This window comes from Accipiter gentilis, chromosome 15 (genome assembly GCF_929443795.1).
Source record: "Accipiter gentilis chromosome 15, bAccGen1.1, whole genome shotgun sequence".
NCBI classification, from domain to species: domain Eukaryota; kingdom Metazoa; phylum Chordata; class Aves; order Accipitriformes; family Accipitridae; genus Astur; species Astur gentilis.
The window spans coordinates 9,858,789-9,879,463 of NC_064894.1; the positions used below are offsets into that span (position 1 = coordinate 9,858,789).

At 42.5% G+C, this 20,675-nt stretch overlaps 1 protein-coding gene across 5 annotated transcripts in view; it reads right to left on the bottom strand.

Annotated features, from left to right (window-relative positions):
* UBE3D (ubiquitin protein ligase E3D) overlaps nt 1–17,184 on the bottom strand; it is an 84,447-nt gene extending 67,263 nt beyond the window's left edge. For 3 of the 5 annotated variants that reach the window (XM_049818309.1, XM_049818308.1, XM_049818310.1), the window contains exons 1-5: nt 17,084–17,152; nt 16,439–16,638; nt 14,762–14,852; nt 8,369–8,600; nt 2,469–2,538 (exon numbers count right to left, since the gene is read on the bottom strand). In XM_049818309.1, coding sequence (XP_049674266.1) covers nt 2,469–2,538; nt 8,369–8,600; nt 14,762–14,852; nt 16,439–16,638; nt 17,084–17,145 — 655 coding nt within the window. In that variant the 5' untranslated portion in view covers nt 17,146–17,152. Of the gene's footprint in view, nt 1–2,468; nt 2,539–8,368; nt 8,601–14,761; nt 14,853–16,060; nt 16,297–16,438; nt 16,639–17,083 lie in introns of those variants that run through there. The other 2 variants (XM_049818313.1, XM_049818312.1) reach the window with 2 other exon arrangements.
* Nucleotides 17,185–20,675: the final 3,491 nt, after the last annotated feature.

Below are 20,675 nucleotides of genomic sequence, written 5' to 3' on the forward strand. Positions count from 1 at the left end.
ACAAAAACATTTTTCAAGTACAACAGAACAACCGACTTGTTAAGAGTAGACTGTGAGTCACCGTATCACTATACTCATTAAACTTTTGTTCAGCACTCAATTAAGAGGTGCAGCAGATGGTCAAATTCTGCTTTGGGTTGTGGGAGGAAAAGCAACCAATAACAGAAAACATACACTAGTGGAAGAAAACTGCTCTGAGCTAATTACATGATCAGCAATTTGTCATTCACATTGATCCTTGTTTAACGCTGGGAACAATCAACTTGAAACAAAGCAAGCAAGAGCTCAAGCCAAACCTGAAAGATGAATTGAAAGAACTTTCCTAAAGCACTGAGATCAGCATAGCTTACATAAGTATTTTAGTACCCTCTGCTGCTCAGTAATGCTGCAGTGAATCACAAGAGACAGTTTTAATAACAGCACACACAGGGGAATAATTTTCTTCTTTGCTCAAAGAGCAGAATAGAACTTCTTTCCAAAGATCGCACTAACTCAACACTAATACTGCATACATTCCGAGTTTCAATGTAACTGTTCCCCAAAACTATTCCACTAAGACAGCCTTTAACACTAAATGGAAGTGTTTCAGTACAGAATTTAATCCCCATCAATAAACTCAGGTCAAAGATGATCATATTGAAACTCCGGGTCTATGCTACAAACACAGCCTAACCAGAATGCCAGCAAAACAGGTTAAGTGTATAGAGTAATAAATTAATTGCACTAAGCCTTAGCATGTGAACAACAGTAAAGATTCATCAGTTCCATAAATTTTAAGGGTGGAAGGGATTGTCTCATCTGATCTCGGTCCACACACACCATTAAAACTGGATGAAAGCAAGCATTTCAGAAAGACAATCTTCTCCAGATAAGTACTACACTTTTTAAATTATCCTCACTGTTAGGAAATTATATTTTACCTCTAAGTTTAAATTTAGTCTGCTCCACACTGTGCCTAGTCCTCAGAAACAGGAGGAAAAGAAGCCAGTTCAGTCATTCCAGCTCCCCAGCTGTTATCCTGAGTAAGGAATTGGTGCTACTGCTGCAAGGGCACTGGGAATTAAGATGTTTACATGCACAAAGATAGAACGTGGGATTTCCCAAGAAAAAAATCATATGAGTATATGGGGATAGAATTGGGGGAAGGAATAGTCGACAGGGGAATTTCAAAGCCAAATCTGGCTTCCACAGCTACACTACTCTAATCCAGCCTTATCTTCAGGGCACTGCTATCTGCTCATAAGGAAGCAGCAAAGCATGACAGTCAATTCTGCCTGCTCTCTAGTCTCTTTCACAGAGATCGCTCTGTCTAGACTTATACCATCCATCTCTGGTTAGTTTTTTTGACTGTTCTTTGAACTCTACATAAATTTCCTACAGTACTAAAGAAACATGGTCAAAACAATGGACATGCTATCTAACTTCAGCCACATACAGAGCCCAGACCAAATCCCTGCACATCTACACAGTATTTGCCTTTTCCCAAACCAAGTGATAACATCAATTACTGGTTGCTACAACCGCCTGAAGGCTTAGATTAAGGAATCCATTATTCATTATGATATGTGAAGCTCTTTTCCAACCACTGCCTTCCTGAAGTCACAACCTGCTTTGTGGGCTTTCAAACACCTTACCTTAAATTTGGTTTCATTAAAGCCTGTACTGTCCAGATCCCCGTACAGGACGATCAGAACCTTCTGTAACAGAAGACCTTCTGTCTTGTGTCTCCTCACGACTTATTTCTTACCCAGGCTTTGCATTTTCTGAAAAGTTTTTATATTCTCCAGATTTCTGAACTAAGCCAGGCTCACATTGACTGATGCACTGGAGTAGAGGGAGAATGAAAGAATGAACCCTGCTAGTAACAGTCTTATTCCTTCTCTCCTGTTAATAACTGCATTTTAAAAACCACCAGAGACTCATCTTTACACCACTTCAGGTAAACCCTGCTGATTCAATATAATGACAGCTTTTAAACCAATAATCTCATCATCTCATCATTGCATGATGATGAGAGATAACCGGTTTCTTTGACAAGGCTTCCTTTCCATAAAACCAGGCTGGGTGTTAGCAATCATGTCTTTAGCTTCTAGTTCTGTGTTGATCAAGTTCTGAATGAACCTTTCTGTTATTCTGTAGGACTGCCGGCAAAATAAACAACCTGTAACTTCTCAGGTCTCCTTTTTTACTGGGATTCCTAGTAAACTGGAATAATGCACTGAATCTTCCAAAGCTTTGGAATTAGCCAAATATGCCACAGAAACAAGGATGAAGAAAATCTTTGTCCTAAGTCACTTTCAAGGTCTAACAGTGGAAGCAACAACCTCATCTGTTCCAGAAGGGAATGAGACAAACATACAGGAATCAACCCTGCACCTTACTGATAAAGTGCTTTTCTCCAGTGTTTTTAACCTCCAGTGCTCAATGGCTGATGCAGTGAAGTCTAGTTTGGTTTGTACATCCCATACCTGATGACACTGTTTCTCCCAGCATTGTCTTGCAGCGCTTACAAATTACTCTGGTGTTTTCCTTTGATTTCTGTAGGACAAAGAAATGTCATTTAAATGTCACTCAGTTATTCTGAAAAAGGAATGTATAATTTTAACATACTCTCCAGAGTAGATAGTGAACTTTGTACTTGTTTCTGTTCTCTTTATGTTTACATACACACAAATTCACATTCACTACTTCAGCTTTCAACACTTCCACTTGCTTGCAAATTTCATACTAGTTTTAAAATCTGGCAATACATACTGACCACACAGTACAACCTGTAATAGCTAACAGGAGATTCTCATAATATTGAGTGACTGGATGATAAAATGACAAGGTAAATTCGATTTTGATAAGAGCAAAATAATGCACATGAAAAGAAGTATTCCAAAATACATACATAAAATATTACGCTGCAGTGTGACTACCATCACTCAGTAAAATGTTCTAGCCGCTGTGGACAGTTTTATAGGAATACCAGTTCAATGTTCAGCAGAGAGCAGAAAATGTCCACAGAGTATTTTGAATTACTAGGAAACAGCTGAAGAACACAACATCGCACAAGATTCCAGAAAGGTGCGGTGAATTCTGTTCTTGAACAACCCCTCTCCCTCAATTCAAGCCAAAATGGAAAAGGTACGGACAAAGAATAATTGAGAGAGGTGCAGAACAGTTTCCATATGTGGCAAGAAAACACATGTAATAGGAGAGATCATGAAAAGACAGAAAATGGGTATCACTGAGATCTATAAAATCACAAATGTTTAGGAAAAGCTGAAGAGGAAAATAACATTTACTCTCATAGCTCATGCAATGAAAATATAACCTGGTTTGTATCAAAGAAAAGGAAGGTATTTGTCACACAATGCATAATATAGTTTGGTACTTACTATAGGAAAGTATTTTTCATATTAAAAGTATATAAGTTCAAAAAGTCTTCAGAAATTCAGGGGATGCAATGTTCATCAAGGGCATATCAAAACCAAAAAATGTGGATAACATTATCTAGTTCAAGAAGTCTCTACACTGGCCAAAACATCACTCAATACTTGCCTTACTTTTATGCATCCATTACTGCCCATTGAAAAAGATCTCATTTCTGGATGAACATATGATCTGCCCTAGTAACACTCCTGCTACTTCCAGTGTTAATATTTAAATTCAGTAACAGTATAAAGATACAAGTAAGCACAACTCCTATTTTATTCCAAAATCTAAATGCCGTAACTGGTTCTGTGTGGGCTTATTAACCTGGGTGTAGAACAGCACAGCTCTGGTCTGGAAGCAGTATGTATATAAAACCACAATGACGCTCCTGACTTAATAAACCCTTCTGGAGCTGGAAAACCTACGAACATAATGAGAAGACACCTAAATTGGATTTTTACAAGTGGTCTTTGTATAATCACCTTTATAATTATTCACACAGTATACAGTGCATAAAAATACCCATGTGTAATTAAACAACTATGGTTTTATTGGCTTGGTTTGTAAGTCCAAATAAGTGACTATCAACTTGAGAAATCATATTGCAGCACATGCCTACAAAAATAATATCTAAATTTAGCATAAATTAAACTAGTTGAGGGGAAAAAACTCCAAATTTGTCGTTTTCCGTAACCTTTGTAACAGATGGCAACCATTCCCATGGATTCCAACTAGAGTGAACACACATGCGCTCTTCAGGGAGCATATTTTTTCTTTACCACCACTATCATACTCCTTAGTATACAAATTTTAAAATGTATGATGATGATGTGTCGGACTGATGTCCAGAACAAAAAGTGGTGCTCTGTAGCCTATCACATCACAAAATTATTAAAAAAAACCCCAAAAACATCAGCATGAAGTAAATCCAATGGCCCTAGCTATGTCAGGTACACTTTTCATCTTACACAGATAAGTTTTGATGTATGTCCATTACAGTTGTCTTCAGATGCAGATTTCCAAGCACAATTATCCTAATCAAAAATTGAGTAATGCTTTGTTAATTGATTTATTCTAATTCAGGTGCCTTGAAGGACATGTCGTCTGTGGTTAGACCAGTGATGAAAGAGATTATAGATAAGTCAAACAGACACGCTGGGCCAATTTTATCAGTTACTCTGGGGAAAAGTGTACTTCCTGCTTCAATGATAAAGGGTAAAAAAGGGAGATAGAGGAGTTGTACACAGTAGTCTGGATCATTAAATAGGTTGTGTTTGGCCTAACAATCTCCACCAAAATATAGCCAAATGCCAGATCATATATTCAGGAACAACAAAGCTAGTGATGATAAAATAAAGGAATACATAGTGGAAGACAGCAAAAAATCAAAATAATTTAGATGATGGCAGCTAACCAAACCAGAGTGACTAATGAGATGCCACAAAAGAAAGGGCAAATATGATCTCTGAATGCATGAAAAACTGAACAGTTGATATGGATAAACAGAAAAATATAACATCTTCAGAATTACAGTGAGATGATTACTGCAAAAATGAATCTATAAAGTATGTTAAAAATTCGGAAAATGGTTTGGAAAACTGCTACAAAAATAATTTCTAAAAACTAAATACACCTTAGAGATAAAAAGAGATACAGAGTTGCAATTCTTAGTGTGCTTAATTTAATAAGAAGCCAGGAAAGAGTCGGGATGATTAACCACTGAAACAGCTTACCAAGGAACGTGATAAAGCTTCCATCATTTGAAGTATTAAATCAATACTGGACGTCTTTCTCAAAGCTATACCTCAGACAGAACTGATGGATTTGATGCTGGAAATACCTAATAGAGCTCTCTGATCTGTACCACACAAATAATAAAATGAACAGAAAGGACCACTCTAGCTCCACAAAAAACAGGAAGTGTCCCACGTGGCACCTGAACTTATGATCACAAAGTCCTGCTTGTTCCTCACAAACCAGGAGTTTGTGTCCCCGGGAGAGCCTGACAGCCTCTGTTAAAGCTTCAGAGAGCTGACTATGTTGGAAGTACAGCCCCCTTGTTATGGAGCTCAGAAAAAACATCTGGTTCATATATACGCAGTTATCCCCTTTCCCAATTCCTACCTTGCTACTCCTCTCAAACATACACAGTAAAATTACTTGCTTAACGTGAAAACCAAGGATAAGTAGACAGGGTTTTGTGAAAACCAGTATTTGAGGTTGGTACAAATATTGCACAGTACAAATATATAATATACAGTCCTTCCTTGAAAGCTACAACTTGAATGTTTTTTTCTGACTACAGTTACAGGTGCTAGCTGAGAACTGTGCAGTACAGGACTAAAAAACACCGGTAACTCGTTGTATCATGCTTCAACAGAAAAAGTGATAGTTTTAGCTAGACTAATTAAATCAATATATCTATTTGACAACTTGCAGCTGCTGGCAATCTGCAGATGGATGTGGATCACCAGCCTAGTATTTTCTGTTTCTGTTCCTAAGGTTCCCTGATATGGTGTCAGGGAAAATATTTTCCCCAAGAGATACTATTAGGATGCTGCAAGACCATGTGACATTTAAAAACTATGTTACACCAGAAGACTAATAGATGTGCAAAATATGTTTGCAATGGACGGATGCTGTCGTGGTCCCACTGGAGGGTAGGAAAGATTGTTTAAGCATCTCTGGTACATTCCTGCTACTATTTTCGTCATAGGAAAACACTTTCCAAAGAACTACAATGCAATTAAAAAAGAACTTTCATACTGGAGCAGACTGCAACAATATTCTCCGAAACAAGAACATTTATGACAATAGCAATCTATCTTGCCTGTAACTTTCTATTACTCATGGAAGAATTTCTGTTTCAGTATGAGGGGGTTTTTTCCTTATTAGTCCAGTTTCTGATGGATCTTACAGTTTTGCTCATTTGCTTGGCAACCAAGTGATGCTGGAAATAAGCAAACACAGAAATGGGACTTCATTGCAAGTGTGAAAGATGTAGAAAGAGGGATTTGACACAAACAAGGAAAGAATTCTCAACTACAGTGCAAGTTTAAGGAAGCAAACATGAAAATTCATCATACTAAACTACTATTGTATGCCTCTGACAGAAAACAGCCTCCTCCCTCATTCAAAAGTTCTGCTGTTATCCTGGTTTGACCCACATCTCAGTAACATCTTTGTCCCACATCCTTTTATTGTGTTTCTGTGTCAAAACCAACCCTTTTCTGGCAAACATTCTCTTTGATTGAAGAAGTGTGTTGGGCACACTGCTCCCCTGTCTTTGGGCTGCAATATGAATTCCATGCACCCTGCATCTTCCCGTCTTTGTTGTCATTGTTCTAAGATCTCTTTTGAGACTACTGAAATGTGAGATAATTCATTTCGGGGACTTCTGACAGAAAGCATTGTCCTCTTGGAAGTCTGGAATCTTCTGCTCAGCTTCCTTCTTAAGAACACTTAGAAGAAATAACTCCAATTGCCACAGAGTTAATCCAAATTAATCTGCTTCTCCCATGCTGATATCCTTTCAGGGTACCAGTTCTAATTTTCACCTCCCCATATTCTGCTTTTCAAAGAACAATGGAACAAGTAACCAAAGGGACCACAGCTGCAAGACTTGCAGATATGGACCACAGGACAGAACTGTTCCCCAAGCAGATGGCTCACTTGGATGCACTGCACCAGCAACCATTTAACTGTGAGAATCCCGGTGATTTAACTGGGGATAATACAAATCCCTAATGATGATAAGCAGCAGCAGACAGGAATCAGGGTCTCTGGAGTTACTTCTCAACAGATTAGAAGTTTCATGTTGGGAATCTGTATGTAGCAAGTCATCAGCTGTTAAAGACACAAGTTGCCAAGGCAGCAATGGTTCCCATAATTGTAGAAGGATTTCAGTAATTAGGTTTAATGCATGATATTGGAAGAAAAGATGGTATCTGCAGGCCAAACCTTTGTCAGCACAAAAACAGACAAGCAGTAGACTAACAGAAAAAGCTTTATGGAAATGTAGGCTTTGGTGAACTAAGTTCCTGGTTGTTCTTCTCGTAGAATAGAAGATTATTGCTAGAACTTTTATGTATGTGCTAGATTTCCAAGATCAATAAAGCACTGATCTTCTTTCTTCATGGGTTTTACCCGACCATTGAAATATCAGTGTCCCTACAAATGTTTTTTTTCATGGCAACAACAAATTTGGATGTTTCTAAGCCAAATGATAGCCTTCTTCCTAGAGACCCAGCTGATGGATCTATCCCCTCCTGGAAGACCTCAGAAACATCAACGTGAAGAGTTATCACTTGGGGTGGCAGGTCCCTTTCACTAGACAGAGCAGTCAAAAAAACTCAATGTCCTTACTATATTATGAGAGTGTAAGACAGCCACATCTGAACCCAAAACACATACCAATTTTTACAAGTCTTTCTAAAGCTAAAGAAAAAAATTAAAAAAAAAATAAAAAAAATCACACCTTCCTTTGATCATATTCATAGTTATGCATCCAGTCACAGTTTGAGATGAAAAAGCATTGTTATTCCAGTTTCCTCCTCACCCTTTGCTCCACTACCCTTTGACAAACACCTAACCCATTACAATCATTATCTTAACTGAATATTGATGTCCTTTACTTCAGGATATTTTTGGGGGGGAATATTTGGGTTTAGAACCACATAATTAAATAGTTTCTAATTCAATTTATAAGAAGAAGTTCTTCTTGCATATCTAGGTCAATATCAAAGCCATGGTGCATGCTTTAGAAAATGTAAATCATAGCTTAGAGTATTTTCTGGCTTCTGTGCAACTGAATATCAACAACTCCCTATGACCTTCAAAACAGCTCTGTAATACATACAAGTCAAATAAACCAGTGACAAGAAAGTGTTTTACAACAAAAAAAGTCCAAATACATTAACTTAAGAATTATTCAAACAAAATACTTTACCAAGTTGGAGCCATTCTGAGAAGTATGGTGTCCAGTCTCTGAGCAGCACATGGGAGATTCAGGCACATGTGATTCATTTCCTGAATTCAACAGAAAAAAAGTGTCTCCAAGAAAACAGTCACCATGCTGAGGGTGCAAAGTGCTTCTAGCAAAGGGGTTAGGGTGACAACACCACTCTTCAACTAAAGCACTCCAGTTTTCACTTGGTAGAGGAAGAACTCTGAGAAATTTCCTAAGAGGGTAGAAGAAAAAAATATTTCAATGTATTATATTCTTTTCAAAGACACTGAAAGAGAGCTTATACTCCTTACAAAAAGTGGGGGAAGTATGGCATTTTCTCAAAAGTAAGTGCTTGACTTTCTCAAAGAAAGGCACTTTCTTTGGATGAATTCTGAGAAAGCAATAGCTGAGTGTTTCCTGCCAAGTTTGTGATGAAGCATTTCCCAAGGGTGAATCTCCAATGATTACAAGGCAGAACTTGGCATAATCCTCTCTTGCAATGAATCACATGGCAAAAACAAAACAGTTCTATCCAGTCATGAAAAACGTAACAATGGACATTTTGCAATTATATTTATTATTACTTCTGGTAAAGTTCCCTTGAACCAAATGTTGATATAAAACCCACAGAAACGGACTGCTGCAACAGCAAGGGAGAGCATGTCCTTTGAGCCCCTCGAAGTCAGATACAAGGCTTTGAAAAAGCTAAATCCTGACAAAAATACCACAGTATGTCTTCATTTTTTAAAAAAAAGGATAATGCAATCTTAATTTAGGTTCAGATTTAACTTTCAGAAGTCACATACAAAAAAAACCACAAATCCCTTTCTCCTGGGCAGCTGTATGGACCAAGGAGGCTGCTCCAGGCAATACCAGACTCTGCTTTCATTGTCAGTGTTGGTTTTAACTTCCTTTCTTTGGTTACACACAGTGTCAGTGGATTTTATAAGCCAAGGTTTGCAATCACTGCTTTAAGTTGTAAGATATACTCTTAAAGCTAGAATATATACATGTAGCTGTAGAAATACCAGCTTGGTCACTGTGGGTGAGTGGTCAATACTTTCCTGCCTACAGTTCCTATAGCCATTCTGTGGTGCTACCACATGTGGTTTTATCAAGAATGTAGAAGTATTGGTGGATACTGTCCACATATTTACACTTTCTTTAATCTGTGTTTTCTAGAAAACTATTGCACTGGCAAGAAATTCAGCCCCTTTACCAAAACAGCGGGCAACAGCTTTAACAGTGTGTACCTCTGCAAGAGTTTTCTAGATGTACTGTTTGTCACAGAGCCACGCTTTCTGCTCTTTGCCTAGTTCTCTTGAATGCTTTCCTTTCATTCCCTTATTTCTTCTGCTGTTGCCTGAAACCTTTACATAGAGTTTCTTGATTCTACTCCTTACTTGCAAATACAGCTTTGATTATGGTGCTACTTTGCAAATAAACACACAGCTGCTAAGCCAACAGTTAGACACCCTGCCTTTCTTGCAATTCACAGACTATTCTTTTCTGAAGATGCCAGTTCTTCCCATTGTAATTTCTTATGCCTTTTGAACTGTTGGGTGGGTGAAAGTAAAATCTTTTATAAAAACTTCCTTCTGTTTAGATCGACAATACATTTTAAACTGTGCTTGCCCCACCTGCAGATGAAAGTTGGAATAACTCGTTCTCTGACACAGCTTTACCATAACTAAGAATACCTCTCCCCACTACCCATCACTATCTTCACTCTCTGCAGTCTTAAATATTGCCCGAGATACAACCACAGTTCTGCCGTGGAGGGACTTTAATTCTGGTGTTGGCCTAATGACTGATTATTCATCAGCCTTGTACAATTAGTTCCAATGCCTGGACTCACACTGAAAAAAAGAAGTCTTCATTCCTATGTATTGCTCTTTACAGCAACAAAAAGCTGGCATTGCTTAGCAATGTTTTTTCAAGTGTTACATACAGGTGGAAAAAAAGACAGAGATTACCCTAAACTGCAGATTAATGCTGTCCAGTTTCACTACATTACCCTTTCTTTACACTCACAGTCTGGAGCAAAAGCAGTTGCTCAACCGGTAGGAATTTCCTAAACAGACTCCTCCTAACTTTGAGCTATACAGAAAATATAGCATTTCCACTATATTTTAGGCTTTTGCCATTCATAGGTGGTAAGCCATATTTTGGATCACTAGAACTGGAAAAATGTAACACTAATAAAAATGTAGCTTTCCAGAAAAACAAACAAACAAAAAGAAACTTGAAGGGGTACTGACTAACTTGAGGCTGCTAAATGTAGTGATAAAACCTAGCTAACAGGGGGACTTATCTCCCCAAACTTACTTCTAATAACAACTGAGTTTCTACTTTTCAGATAGACACCTAGGCTGCCTTCACAGTCACAGAGTGACAAATGACTCTTAGGCTGGGACCTTTAAGAGAAACTTTCTCCTTCTGGAGATACTTCTCTGTCTCCAAACAGAGAAAGCCTACATAATTAACTTAATTTTAAAAAGATAGAAGTTAGGCACTAGTCTAAAAGACTCCTACCATAAGGATGTAATTCTTAGGTGAGCTTCCATGCTGAGGTATTTGACCATAGAGATCCTTATAAGACCGGACTAAGAAGAATAATCACTGACACCATTATTAACTAATATCCCATTATTAACTAATATCCAAGAACAAGGTAATATCATCCTAGGTATTAAAAGTTCTGAAAATTAGAAGTAAAATGGACCTTAGACTTTTAAACATATAACACTTCTGTTCCATCAGAGAAAAAGAGAAGGAAAAAAGATCCAACTGAATTTCTCTAAAAGCAGACTTCCTTATTTACTTACTAAAAAAATTTTGGACAGCCCAGCTTGACAGTTATTTGTCATGCTTAAAGCTATTTATGTAGGAAATGTGTAATTAGAAGATTTCCCCTGCCATTGGTTTTTCAATAGAATACTTTTCCAGTACAAGTTCTTAACGTTTGGACTAAGGAAAAGGTTTATTGCTTAATAGTCAATTTATGAAATTTATTTTTCACGACATTCAGCCTTGTATTGGGTTTGCATGGCAAGGTTTTGGCAGTGGGGGAGGGGGTACAGGGGTAGCTTCTGTGAGAAGCTGCTAGAACCTTCCCCCACGTCCGACAGAGCCAATGCCAGCCGGCTCCAAGACGGACCCGCCGCTGGCCAAGGCCGAGCCCATCAGCAACAGTGGTAGTGCCTCTCGGAGAAAAGATTTAGACAGGGAGAAAAAGTTGCTCCTGAACAGAAACTGCAGCCAGAGAGAGGAGTGAGAAGATGTGAGAGAACCAGCCCTGCAGACCCCCAGGTCAGTGCAGAAGGAGGGGAGGAGATGCTCCAGGCGCCAGAGCAGAGATTCCCCTGCAGCCCGTGGGGATGAAGACCATGGTGAGGCAGGCTGTCCCCCTGCAGCCCAGGGAGGTCCACGGGGGAGCAGATCTCCACCTGCAGCCTGGGGAGAGAGGACCCCATGCTGGAGCAGGGGGATGCCCGAAGGAGGCTGTGACCCCGTGGGAAGCCCACGCTGGAGCAGGCTCCTGGCAGGACCTGTGGCCCCATGGAGAGAGGAGCCCACGCTGGAGCAGGTTTTCTGGCAGGACTTGTGACCCCGTGGGGGACCCACGCTGGAGCAGTCTGTGCCTGAAGGACTGCAGCCCGGGGAAGGGACCCACGCTGGAGCAGTTTGCGGAGGACTGTCTGCCTCCATGGGGGGAGGGACCCCACGCTGGAGTAGGGGAAAAGTGAGGGGTGCTCCCCCTGAGGAGGAAGGAGTGGCAAAGACAACATGTGATGAACCAACCGCAACCCCCATTCCCCATCCCCCTGCACCACTGGTGGGGAGGAGGTAGTGAAAATCGGGAGTAAACTTAAGCCCAGGAAGAAAGGGGAGGGGGGGGGGGGGGGGGGGGGGAGGTGTTTTAAGATTTAGTTTTTATTTCTCATTACCCTACTCTGACTTGATTGGTAATAAATTCAACCATTTCCCCAAGTCAAGTCTGTTTTGCCCACGACGGTAATTGGTTGAATGATCTCTCCCTGCCCCTATCTCAACCCATGAGCCTTTTGTTGTATTTTCTCTCCCCTCTCCAGCTGAGGAGGCGGAGTGATAAAGTGGCTTGGGTGGGTACCAGGTGTCCAGCCAGGGTCAACCCACTACAAACCTTTAAGAGTTTCTTCAAGACAGGAATAAAGCCTGAAAGAATTATTTTATATATAAGCTTCGCTTAGCCTAACTGGAAGGAGAGAAAGAAAAAAGAAACTATCCCAAATTCTTTGCAGCTCTTAAATCATGGAAGAAAAAAAAAATAAATCTAATCACTTCCTCTAATGCAGGTAATGTGAGGGTAATGGAGAAGAATCAGAGAGTATAACCCTAACCTCTGAAGAGCTACCAGATTCATGGAAGGAAACAGATTAAGACCGGGCATTTCAGAAAATGTAGAGTCCATTTTCTTGCATGAAGAAAGGATCACTGACATTTAAACCATTCCTAACATACTTCTCTGATCTAGTCTTTAAAATGATGGCTTCCTGTGCAGTCTCTAACAGTAAAAAATAAGCTTTAGAATCGATTTGTATTTGGTTTTTTCATTTTAACCTAAATTCCTCTTGCTTCAACTGAAGACTACTGCCACCTTCTTTGCAGCAACTTCTCACATATTAGAAAAGTCTTATGTCTTCCCCACAGCCTTATCTAAACTAAATCCCTTTTATTTCATTTTCTTCTCAAAGGTATAATTTCCTAGATCTCAGTTTTTTCTTATTAGAGACCCTTTCCTAGTAATTCACCCTTTAATAATTTCCTTCTCCACAGTTCTGTAACTTCCCTTCGATCCCACTGCCTGTGCTGCCACTGTCATACAGACTCTCCCTGGAGAAATCAACACACAAATTCTGTAGCTAAAAGTACTGACTACGCTACTGTCTTCCTTTTGGAAGTGCTGGAACAGAAGGTGTGGATAAACTGGCAGTTCCACTCTACTACCCTTGTCCTAATCAATGTTTTTTTAGTGATAACATTCAAGGGGCTCAGAGGTTCCCTGCAAGAAGAAATGCAAAGCAAAGAGCCACGAACACAACTTCTTTTTTCCTTTCTCAAAAATTCTGACTGTGTCACATTATAGGATGCAGAACCAAAAGATGTAAACTCTATGCATATGAATTTGATGTGCTGAAACTCAGGAAAGCACCCTCTCAGAGACGAAAATATATAAAAGTGCAATATCTTTTGAAAGCAGATGTTACTGACTAGAAATTAGAAGTTTCACTACTCTACAAATCTATCAAAATAAGAGTTATTACTAGACTTTCTGATGAGACGTTTCAGAAGAGAAAGCCAGGAAATCCTCATTCAGCTACATTCAAGCCAGCCGTAAATCCATATGTATGACAAGAAAATAACTGGAGTTTACAGAATATACCACATTTGTATTACCACTTTGAGTATTAGGAGTGACACAGATCATAAAATGCTGCAAGTGCATCTCTAACAATTCTTATATATCCAGCTGAACCTGTCAAAGTTGTTCATCAGAAGAGCCAGAAAATGTAGCAGCTTTTTATTAGAATTCTTATTCACTCTGCAGACTTTGTAAGGAACAGAGATAAGGCCAAGTCACACAGCTAAGAAACAGCTCCTCTGTTTCCCAAATCCAGCATCCCTGAACTATGTGGAGGCTGGCTTTGCTTAATAGATAGAAGGGAGCTGTGGTCAACATGCCCATTCTGAGCAGCCACTCTGCAACTACAGAACGATGACTGAAGGGAATTTAAAGAGACTGAGCAGAACTGAAGAGGATCCCTGAAGTGCAGAGGAAGAAAGAAGCGTAGGCTCAAATTTTCAGTTTTATTCCCTTCAACACAGCAAAGATGTCAGCTACTAATAGACTGAGTATTTTTTAAATCAGTGAAAACTATGAACGTTTGCAATATTTCCAGGCCAAAATGTTACAGCTTTTTGTTTGTCGAGCAAATCCAGAAGCTATTATGATGAGTGCAAAGAGATTCTGTATGAACAAAAAGCATAGATCTCAAAGCAGAAATTTTACACGTAGGGAAGTCCAGCTACAAAAGAAAATGTCTCACTCAAAGCACAGCAGACAGGCAGGAAAAGAATTGAGATTTCCCAGTTTCCCAGGCAATGCACCAAACTCCCTTTGTAAGGTACTTCTACTTTACAGCCAGAATGAAATCAAGAAGTAAATGAATAAATGGTGAAAAACTGTTTCAGGTAATTTTGCTTTTAGTCATCCACAGTGCTTCAAAAGTGTTCTCATCTATCAATTTCAAAATAAATACCTTTTAGCTGTCTCTCTAAGTACACAAAATAACGTGAATAAGAATCACTATGGCATTTATTGATATACATACAAGACACTGCAGTACTCACCGGTCTTTTACTATGATGTCACCACAGGATTGACAGTAAAACACATAATTCTTCTGGGGTTTCAGGCTTTCCCTCAAAGTAAAAACCAAGTCTATAGATAGAAGACAACATATTGAACTGCAAAACTGTGTAACACTTTCAGTCACTTGTACAGAAATATCCTGCCAAACACCTCAAACCAAAAAAAGGTAAGAATCTAACAAACTAGTTTTAAATTTTCAGGCAGGTAAGATACCAGGCACTGTGGTTCCATTTGAGGAATAGATAGTGAGCAATACCCTCTGCAGGCCAGCAAAGCAAAAACGGTCTCACAAAAGGCAGCTCAGACAACTTTTCCAAATTAAAAAAGGAGGTATAAAAGCCTCCAGGTATTATCAAATAACATTAGGTGGAAGAAAAGCAAAACTGTAAGCCTAGCTCTATGCATGAATATGTTCTGCATTGCCCACTTTCTCAAACTTAAGAATCAAAGTATATTCTCAGTATCAGCATTCAGTATTTAAGATTTAGGTTGCAACCACAAATGAAAAGTACTTTAAAAGGTTCCATAATTTCATATAGGAGACAACTAGTTTTGCATACTAACATAAAACATTTAAGGCTAACAAAGTTAATATATACGTCGATTACCATCTGGTTCACATACTCATTTTTCAAAGGTACGACTTTCAAAGGTAAATTTTTAAAACTTCACCTTTAATCTTTCGAAGCGTGCCTCATTAATAAGACACAGTAAATAATTTTTGTATAATTGAATTGTCAGAGCACATGCATAATTACGGATTAACATACAGAAGCAACCTCAGCGTACCATAAAATCCACAGAGTATTCCAGTGTGTTTCTGGTGCTGAGACCATTATTGTACATCACGTAGTTTATCTGTCATTTCTACTTTAAAACCACACAATGACAATTTTGTGTTATTTAATATATCTTTCTGTGTCACATCCTATTAAATGAGTCTAAACATATTGAGCTTGGGTGCTAGAATGAAAGAAGGCACCAGCTCTACCACCACGCTTCCCATTTATGCAGTCACATCCTGGACATCAATTAGCATCATGGAAATAAAGCAGATAACTTTGCAGATGTTATGCGCAAAATTAACCTCTGCAAACTGAGGCTGTGAGAATAAGCCCCAACACAGAATCACAATCCTTTTATGATTTAAGTGGTCGGTGACCGCCTCAGCGTGACAGCCCGGGTGAGTCGTATTACTGCATTTTCAGCTACCAAACTCGAAACAGGAGGGAAAGCAAACAGTTTTGAAGTAACACGGGAAAGCACGGGGTAGGAACCGAGAGCAGTTCTCAGACTCCTGCACTGGCTCAGCAACCGCGTTTCCCTTTCATTACCCCACTTTTCGCACTTTAAAGCTGACAGTTTCATTAAATGCTATCATTTCCCGTTCAAATCTTCGATTCAGAGCTAAAGCCAGCCCGTTAGCGACAGCACACGCACAACGCACACCACGAAAACTCCGGTTGCTTTGGGGTTTTTTTTTTGTGCGTGTGCTGCCGCATCGACGCTTTAAAGCCTCTGTCTGCACGCCAGTTACACCAGTAAGGTCTGAGGCCACCCTAAGCGAAGCTCCCTTTATTTCTTTCAAGCAACAGGCCAACCTCCCCCCCTTCCCGCCCAGCGCTGAGGCGGCGCCGGCCCCGCCCCACCCTTACCGGCGCTCGGCGGCGGGCGGCGCAGGCGCATGCGCAGGTGCAGGCCGTCGCCGGGGAGGCGGCGCAGGCCGCGGCAGGAGGACGGGGCCAGGCTGACCCCTGCCGGCAGGGCCGCCGCCCGGCAGCTGCCGCCGCCTCTCGTTTCCACACGATCCGCGGCCACCCACACGTCCAGCGGCGAGCTCGGCGAGTCCGCCTCGCTGGGGAGGCAAAGGGAGAACGGGCTTACCTCAGGACGGAGGTGTTGCGACCAGCTGGCTGAAAACGGGCGGGAAGGGGCTCGGCGCCGAGGCACCGGAGCCCGGCTGGCAGCTCGGGCAACGCAAAAGCCCGGCCTCGGGAGGGGGGGAGACGCTCCCCTGCGGCCCGAGTCGCGCCCCGGGACCCACGCGGTTAAAGCGGGGTCCCCCGCGGGGGTGAGGAGCGATCGAGAGAAATAAACCACCGTTCTCAGGAAGCATTTATTTGCACAGTAACTCAGGCTTGTCCGAGTCGCACAAGAAGGGAAGGGGGGGGGGGGGGTCGCCGGGACACAAACCCCGTCCCGTCACCCCCTCGCCGTTTAAGGCTAAGGACGCGGAAAGCCAGACCCGCCGCGCCCTGCGCCTCCCGAGCGGCGGAAGGCAGGCAGGGCCCCCGCACTACCGGATAACCAGCAAGGCGCTCTGCGTCCCCCGCCTGATCTCCAGCAGGAACCCTCCCGCCATGCTGCCAGGGGAACGGCTCCGGCGGCCCGCGCAGGAAGCGGCGGCTCTTCCGGCCGGCGCAGGCGCAGTGTGCGGTGCGGCCGCCCGCCACAGCGCCGCCTACAGCTCGGCGCCGGTGGCAGCGGCGGGAAGGCGCCCGTGGGGCGGCTGCCGCCCGCCCTCCGCTCGGCCCGCTGTCGGGTCTGGGTGCCCAGGGCTGGGTCCCGTCGGGTGCCGAAGCCCCGAGGTCGAGGCCTGCACGATCTGCCCGGGGAGCCGCTCCAGCGCTCGGCCGGTTTCACGGGGTTTTCTTACGCCCAGCCCGATGCTCTTGCGTGTCAACACCTGCCTGTCGCCTACTGTCCTCCTGCCACACGGCCGCTGTGAGGAGCCCGGGCCCGTCTTCTCAGGCGCCTCCCCACACGCAGCGGGGGGGCTCTGGTTGCGTGTCCCCCCTGAAGCCATCTCTCCTCACAGGTCTCCAGCCCCAACCGTCCTGGGTGGCATCCAACAAACTTGGTCCTGTTTACTGACACTTTCCCTGCAAGAGGCAGGGGGGCAAGACTGGGCATCGTCTCCTAGATGTAGTCTATCAAGTGCCAACTGATGGTGGATAATCGGTCTCCTTGATCTAAGTGACGTGCGGAAAACAGACTCCACAATCAGTGAGATTGTAAAGTAGGTATGTTCTTTCAGCACTGGGCAGCACGGGGGGTAGTCCCACCAAAGTCGTGCGCACCTGACTTGGCAGTTTGCTTTCAATTTATACAGTCAAGTGTTACATATACATAGAGTTTCGCAATACGCCTATACATAGGCATTACCTATCCCCGCTTCATATTAAAATTAGCTCCAGGAAGTCATTTCCATAGTCTCCTCTCAACTGCGCTTGTGCAGTGCCTCCTTATGGTGGTCGTCTGGTGGTCGTGAAGATGAAGGCTGTATGTCTTCTTCACGGTGAACTCTTAACCTTCTGTCCCTGCACAGACTCAGTCGCTCCTTGGCATTTGTCCAAATCACAAGGCCGGTCTTGGCTGGTTCTTGGGGTCGACTGCTGCTTCTTATCAGGGACTATCTCCTGTCCCAGCCAGCCATGTCTACCTCTATTGAAACTTCTTTAACTTCATTATAAGATAGATAATTATTAAACAATTCCTATCTACATTCATATATCTACTATATCTACTAAGGTTCCTTTGGTTCCCCGTCTCATAAGGGCTCCGCTCCAGGATGCTGTCAGCCCTCGTTGCTGCCAGGGCAAGCTCAGCTCACTGCCCACCAGGGCCCCAGGGCTTCCCCATGGAGCTGCTCCCCCCTGGGCACTCCTGGTCTCTGCTTCCAGCCTGACCCATCACGGGAAACCCTCCATTTCCTTACACCTGACCACAATCTCTAGCTGCCCCTCCTTCTGCGCAGTATGGGCTCTCACTTCCACAGGGTCTCTGGAAAGACCCTGTGAAAACCGTTTTCATTTTCCCTGGTACTGCACAGTCTGCTGGACTCCCCCTCAAGCTCCTTAGACTAGCAACTACTCCTCACCACTGCACATACCTGGCAACCAAGAGCACCAGCTCCGCACGCTCCAGCGTGCCCTTATCCATGGGCCACAATGCCTTCAGAGATATACCTGTTCCAGCGTGGCCTTACGCACAGCTACAACCCATTCAGAAGTAAACCTACTCCAACATGGCCTTAGCCATGGCTGCTGTCCCTCCAGGGGTGTACCTGCCCTGTCATGGGCTTATCCACGGCCACACGCTTTGAGGTGCTCCAGCATGACCTCATGCACAGCCACGGATGCTTCAAGGTGCACCTGCTGCAGTGTGCACTTATCCACAGCCACAGATGCTTCAGCATGTACCTCCTCCAGCATGGACTTCTCCTTGGGCTACAACGCATTCAGAGGTATACCTGCTATAGCACAGACATAACCACGGCCAGAGACGCTTCCAGATATACACGCTCTGGCATGGACTTATCAATGATCACAGACGCTTCGGGATGTCCTGCTCCTGCGTGGGCTCATCCACAGGTCACAGTCCCTTCGACTCGAATTCACACTGCAGTTCCAGCCTGTCCACTACAGCAGCACAGAAACAGCAGCGACGCCCTGGCCATCTGCCAGCCCAGGCGCATCACCATTGCTGTTATCAAAATGTTCCCAGGCACAGCACAGTGAGATACTACACAGATAAGCTCTACAGCAGTACAGCAAGCAGTGAAAGCAAAAAGCAGCCTCTAACGAGCGCTGGACTCTAATATACAGTGAGGCACGCAAGCTCCATGCAAGAACAGGAGCCTGCCAATTACAAGCTAAACAGCAATAACAGCTATAAATTCGATCTAGCACATTCCAATCAAACCTGTCGTTATCTCAAACCCTTCAAGCCTCACGTTGGGCGCTTGAAGGAAACATAAGGCTGCCCGAATTCCTCCCAATCCATGTGCACCCAGCTCTTGAATGCTGTCACATTGCACTCAAACCAAACGGACCCTTGGCACAGGCATCTGCTGCTCTGGGATGAGGCTTCCTACTGCCTCTCACCAAGTGTTTTTATCAAGAGACTGTAAGCCCACCTTGGCATTCCCTGTTGTGACTGTCCCTTAGCTCATGAGCACAGTCACCACTGCACGCTTCATCCAGCACGCCACCCTCACAGTATATAAGAGATTGCTGAAGCTCTGTATTCGAGGACACCAAGGAAAGAAGCTTCTGCTTTGGGAAAAAAGTCTTTTGCAATGTTAAGTATTTACTTTCTATGAAAGTCACAAGACCTTCTGTGATTGCAGAGAGTTATTTGAAAACATGATCTGCAAAGCTTCACACAAAAAGGCAGATTTTCACATGTTGATTTTATAGCAATTTACTGTTTAAGACATGATTACTTTGAAGTAATCTTAGCCCTTGAAGTTGGCAAACCCAAGTAGATGTTTTAGGAGACTCTCGAAGAAGTGGATGGAGTAAGGTTAGATTTTGTGGAAAAAATACAGCAGACAACAGTCAGCTAAACTGTCTCAACCAAGTATTTTTCTTCTACAAAGGATTAATTTATTCAAGTATTCTGAGATGCAGACCATACTCTCTACATTCTGTTCGGAGCATGTTTTGGGATTTTGTTGTTGTTTTTTGCTTTTTTAAGGAAGAAAAGTATTTAGTCCACATGGTAGCTTTCATTTCCAATTACTTCACAAACCAATGTACATATTGCAGGTTAAATTGTTCTCAGCAAGTAGGTCACACGTCAAAAATAAGATCCATGTAATTATAGGAGAATTGACTCCTAGTGTTAGTAAAAGGGCTGTGGGCCCTGACTTTACAAAGGCTTACACAAGACGACAATGTTACGAATAATCTGAAGTATTTGCAGGGTGTGAGCTTCATTTATTCAAAGTTATCTATTACAGGTTTCCCACCATTTCTGCAGTGCAATAATTACACAGAACTGAAGGTAAATGTCCTACAGAGCGAGTGCATGTAGCATCAGTGGTGCGTCTAGCCCAGTATTTTGTCTCCAACGTCAGTAAAAGGAGATACTATTTAGGAAGAGCTC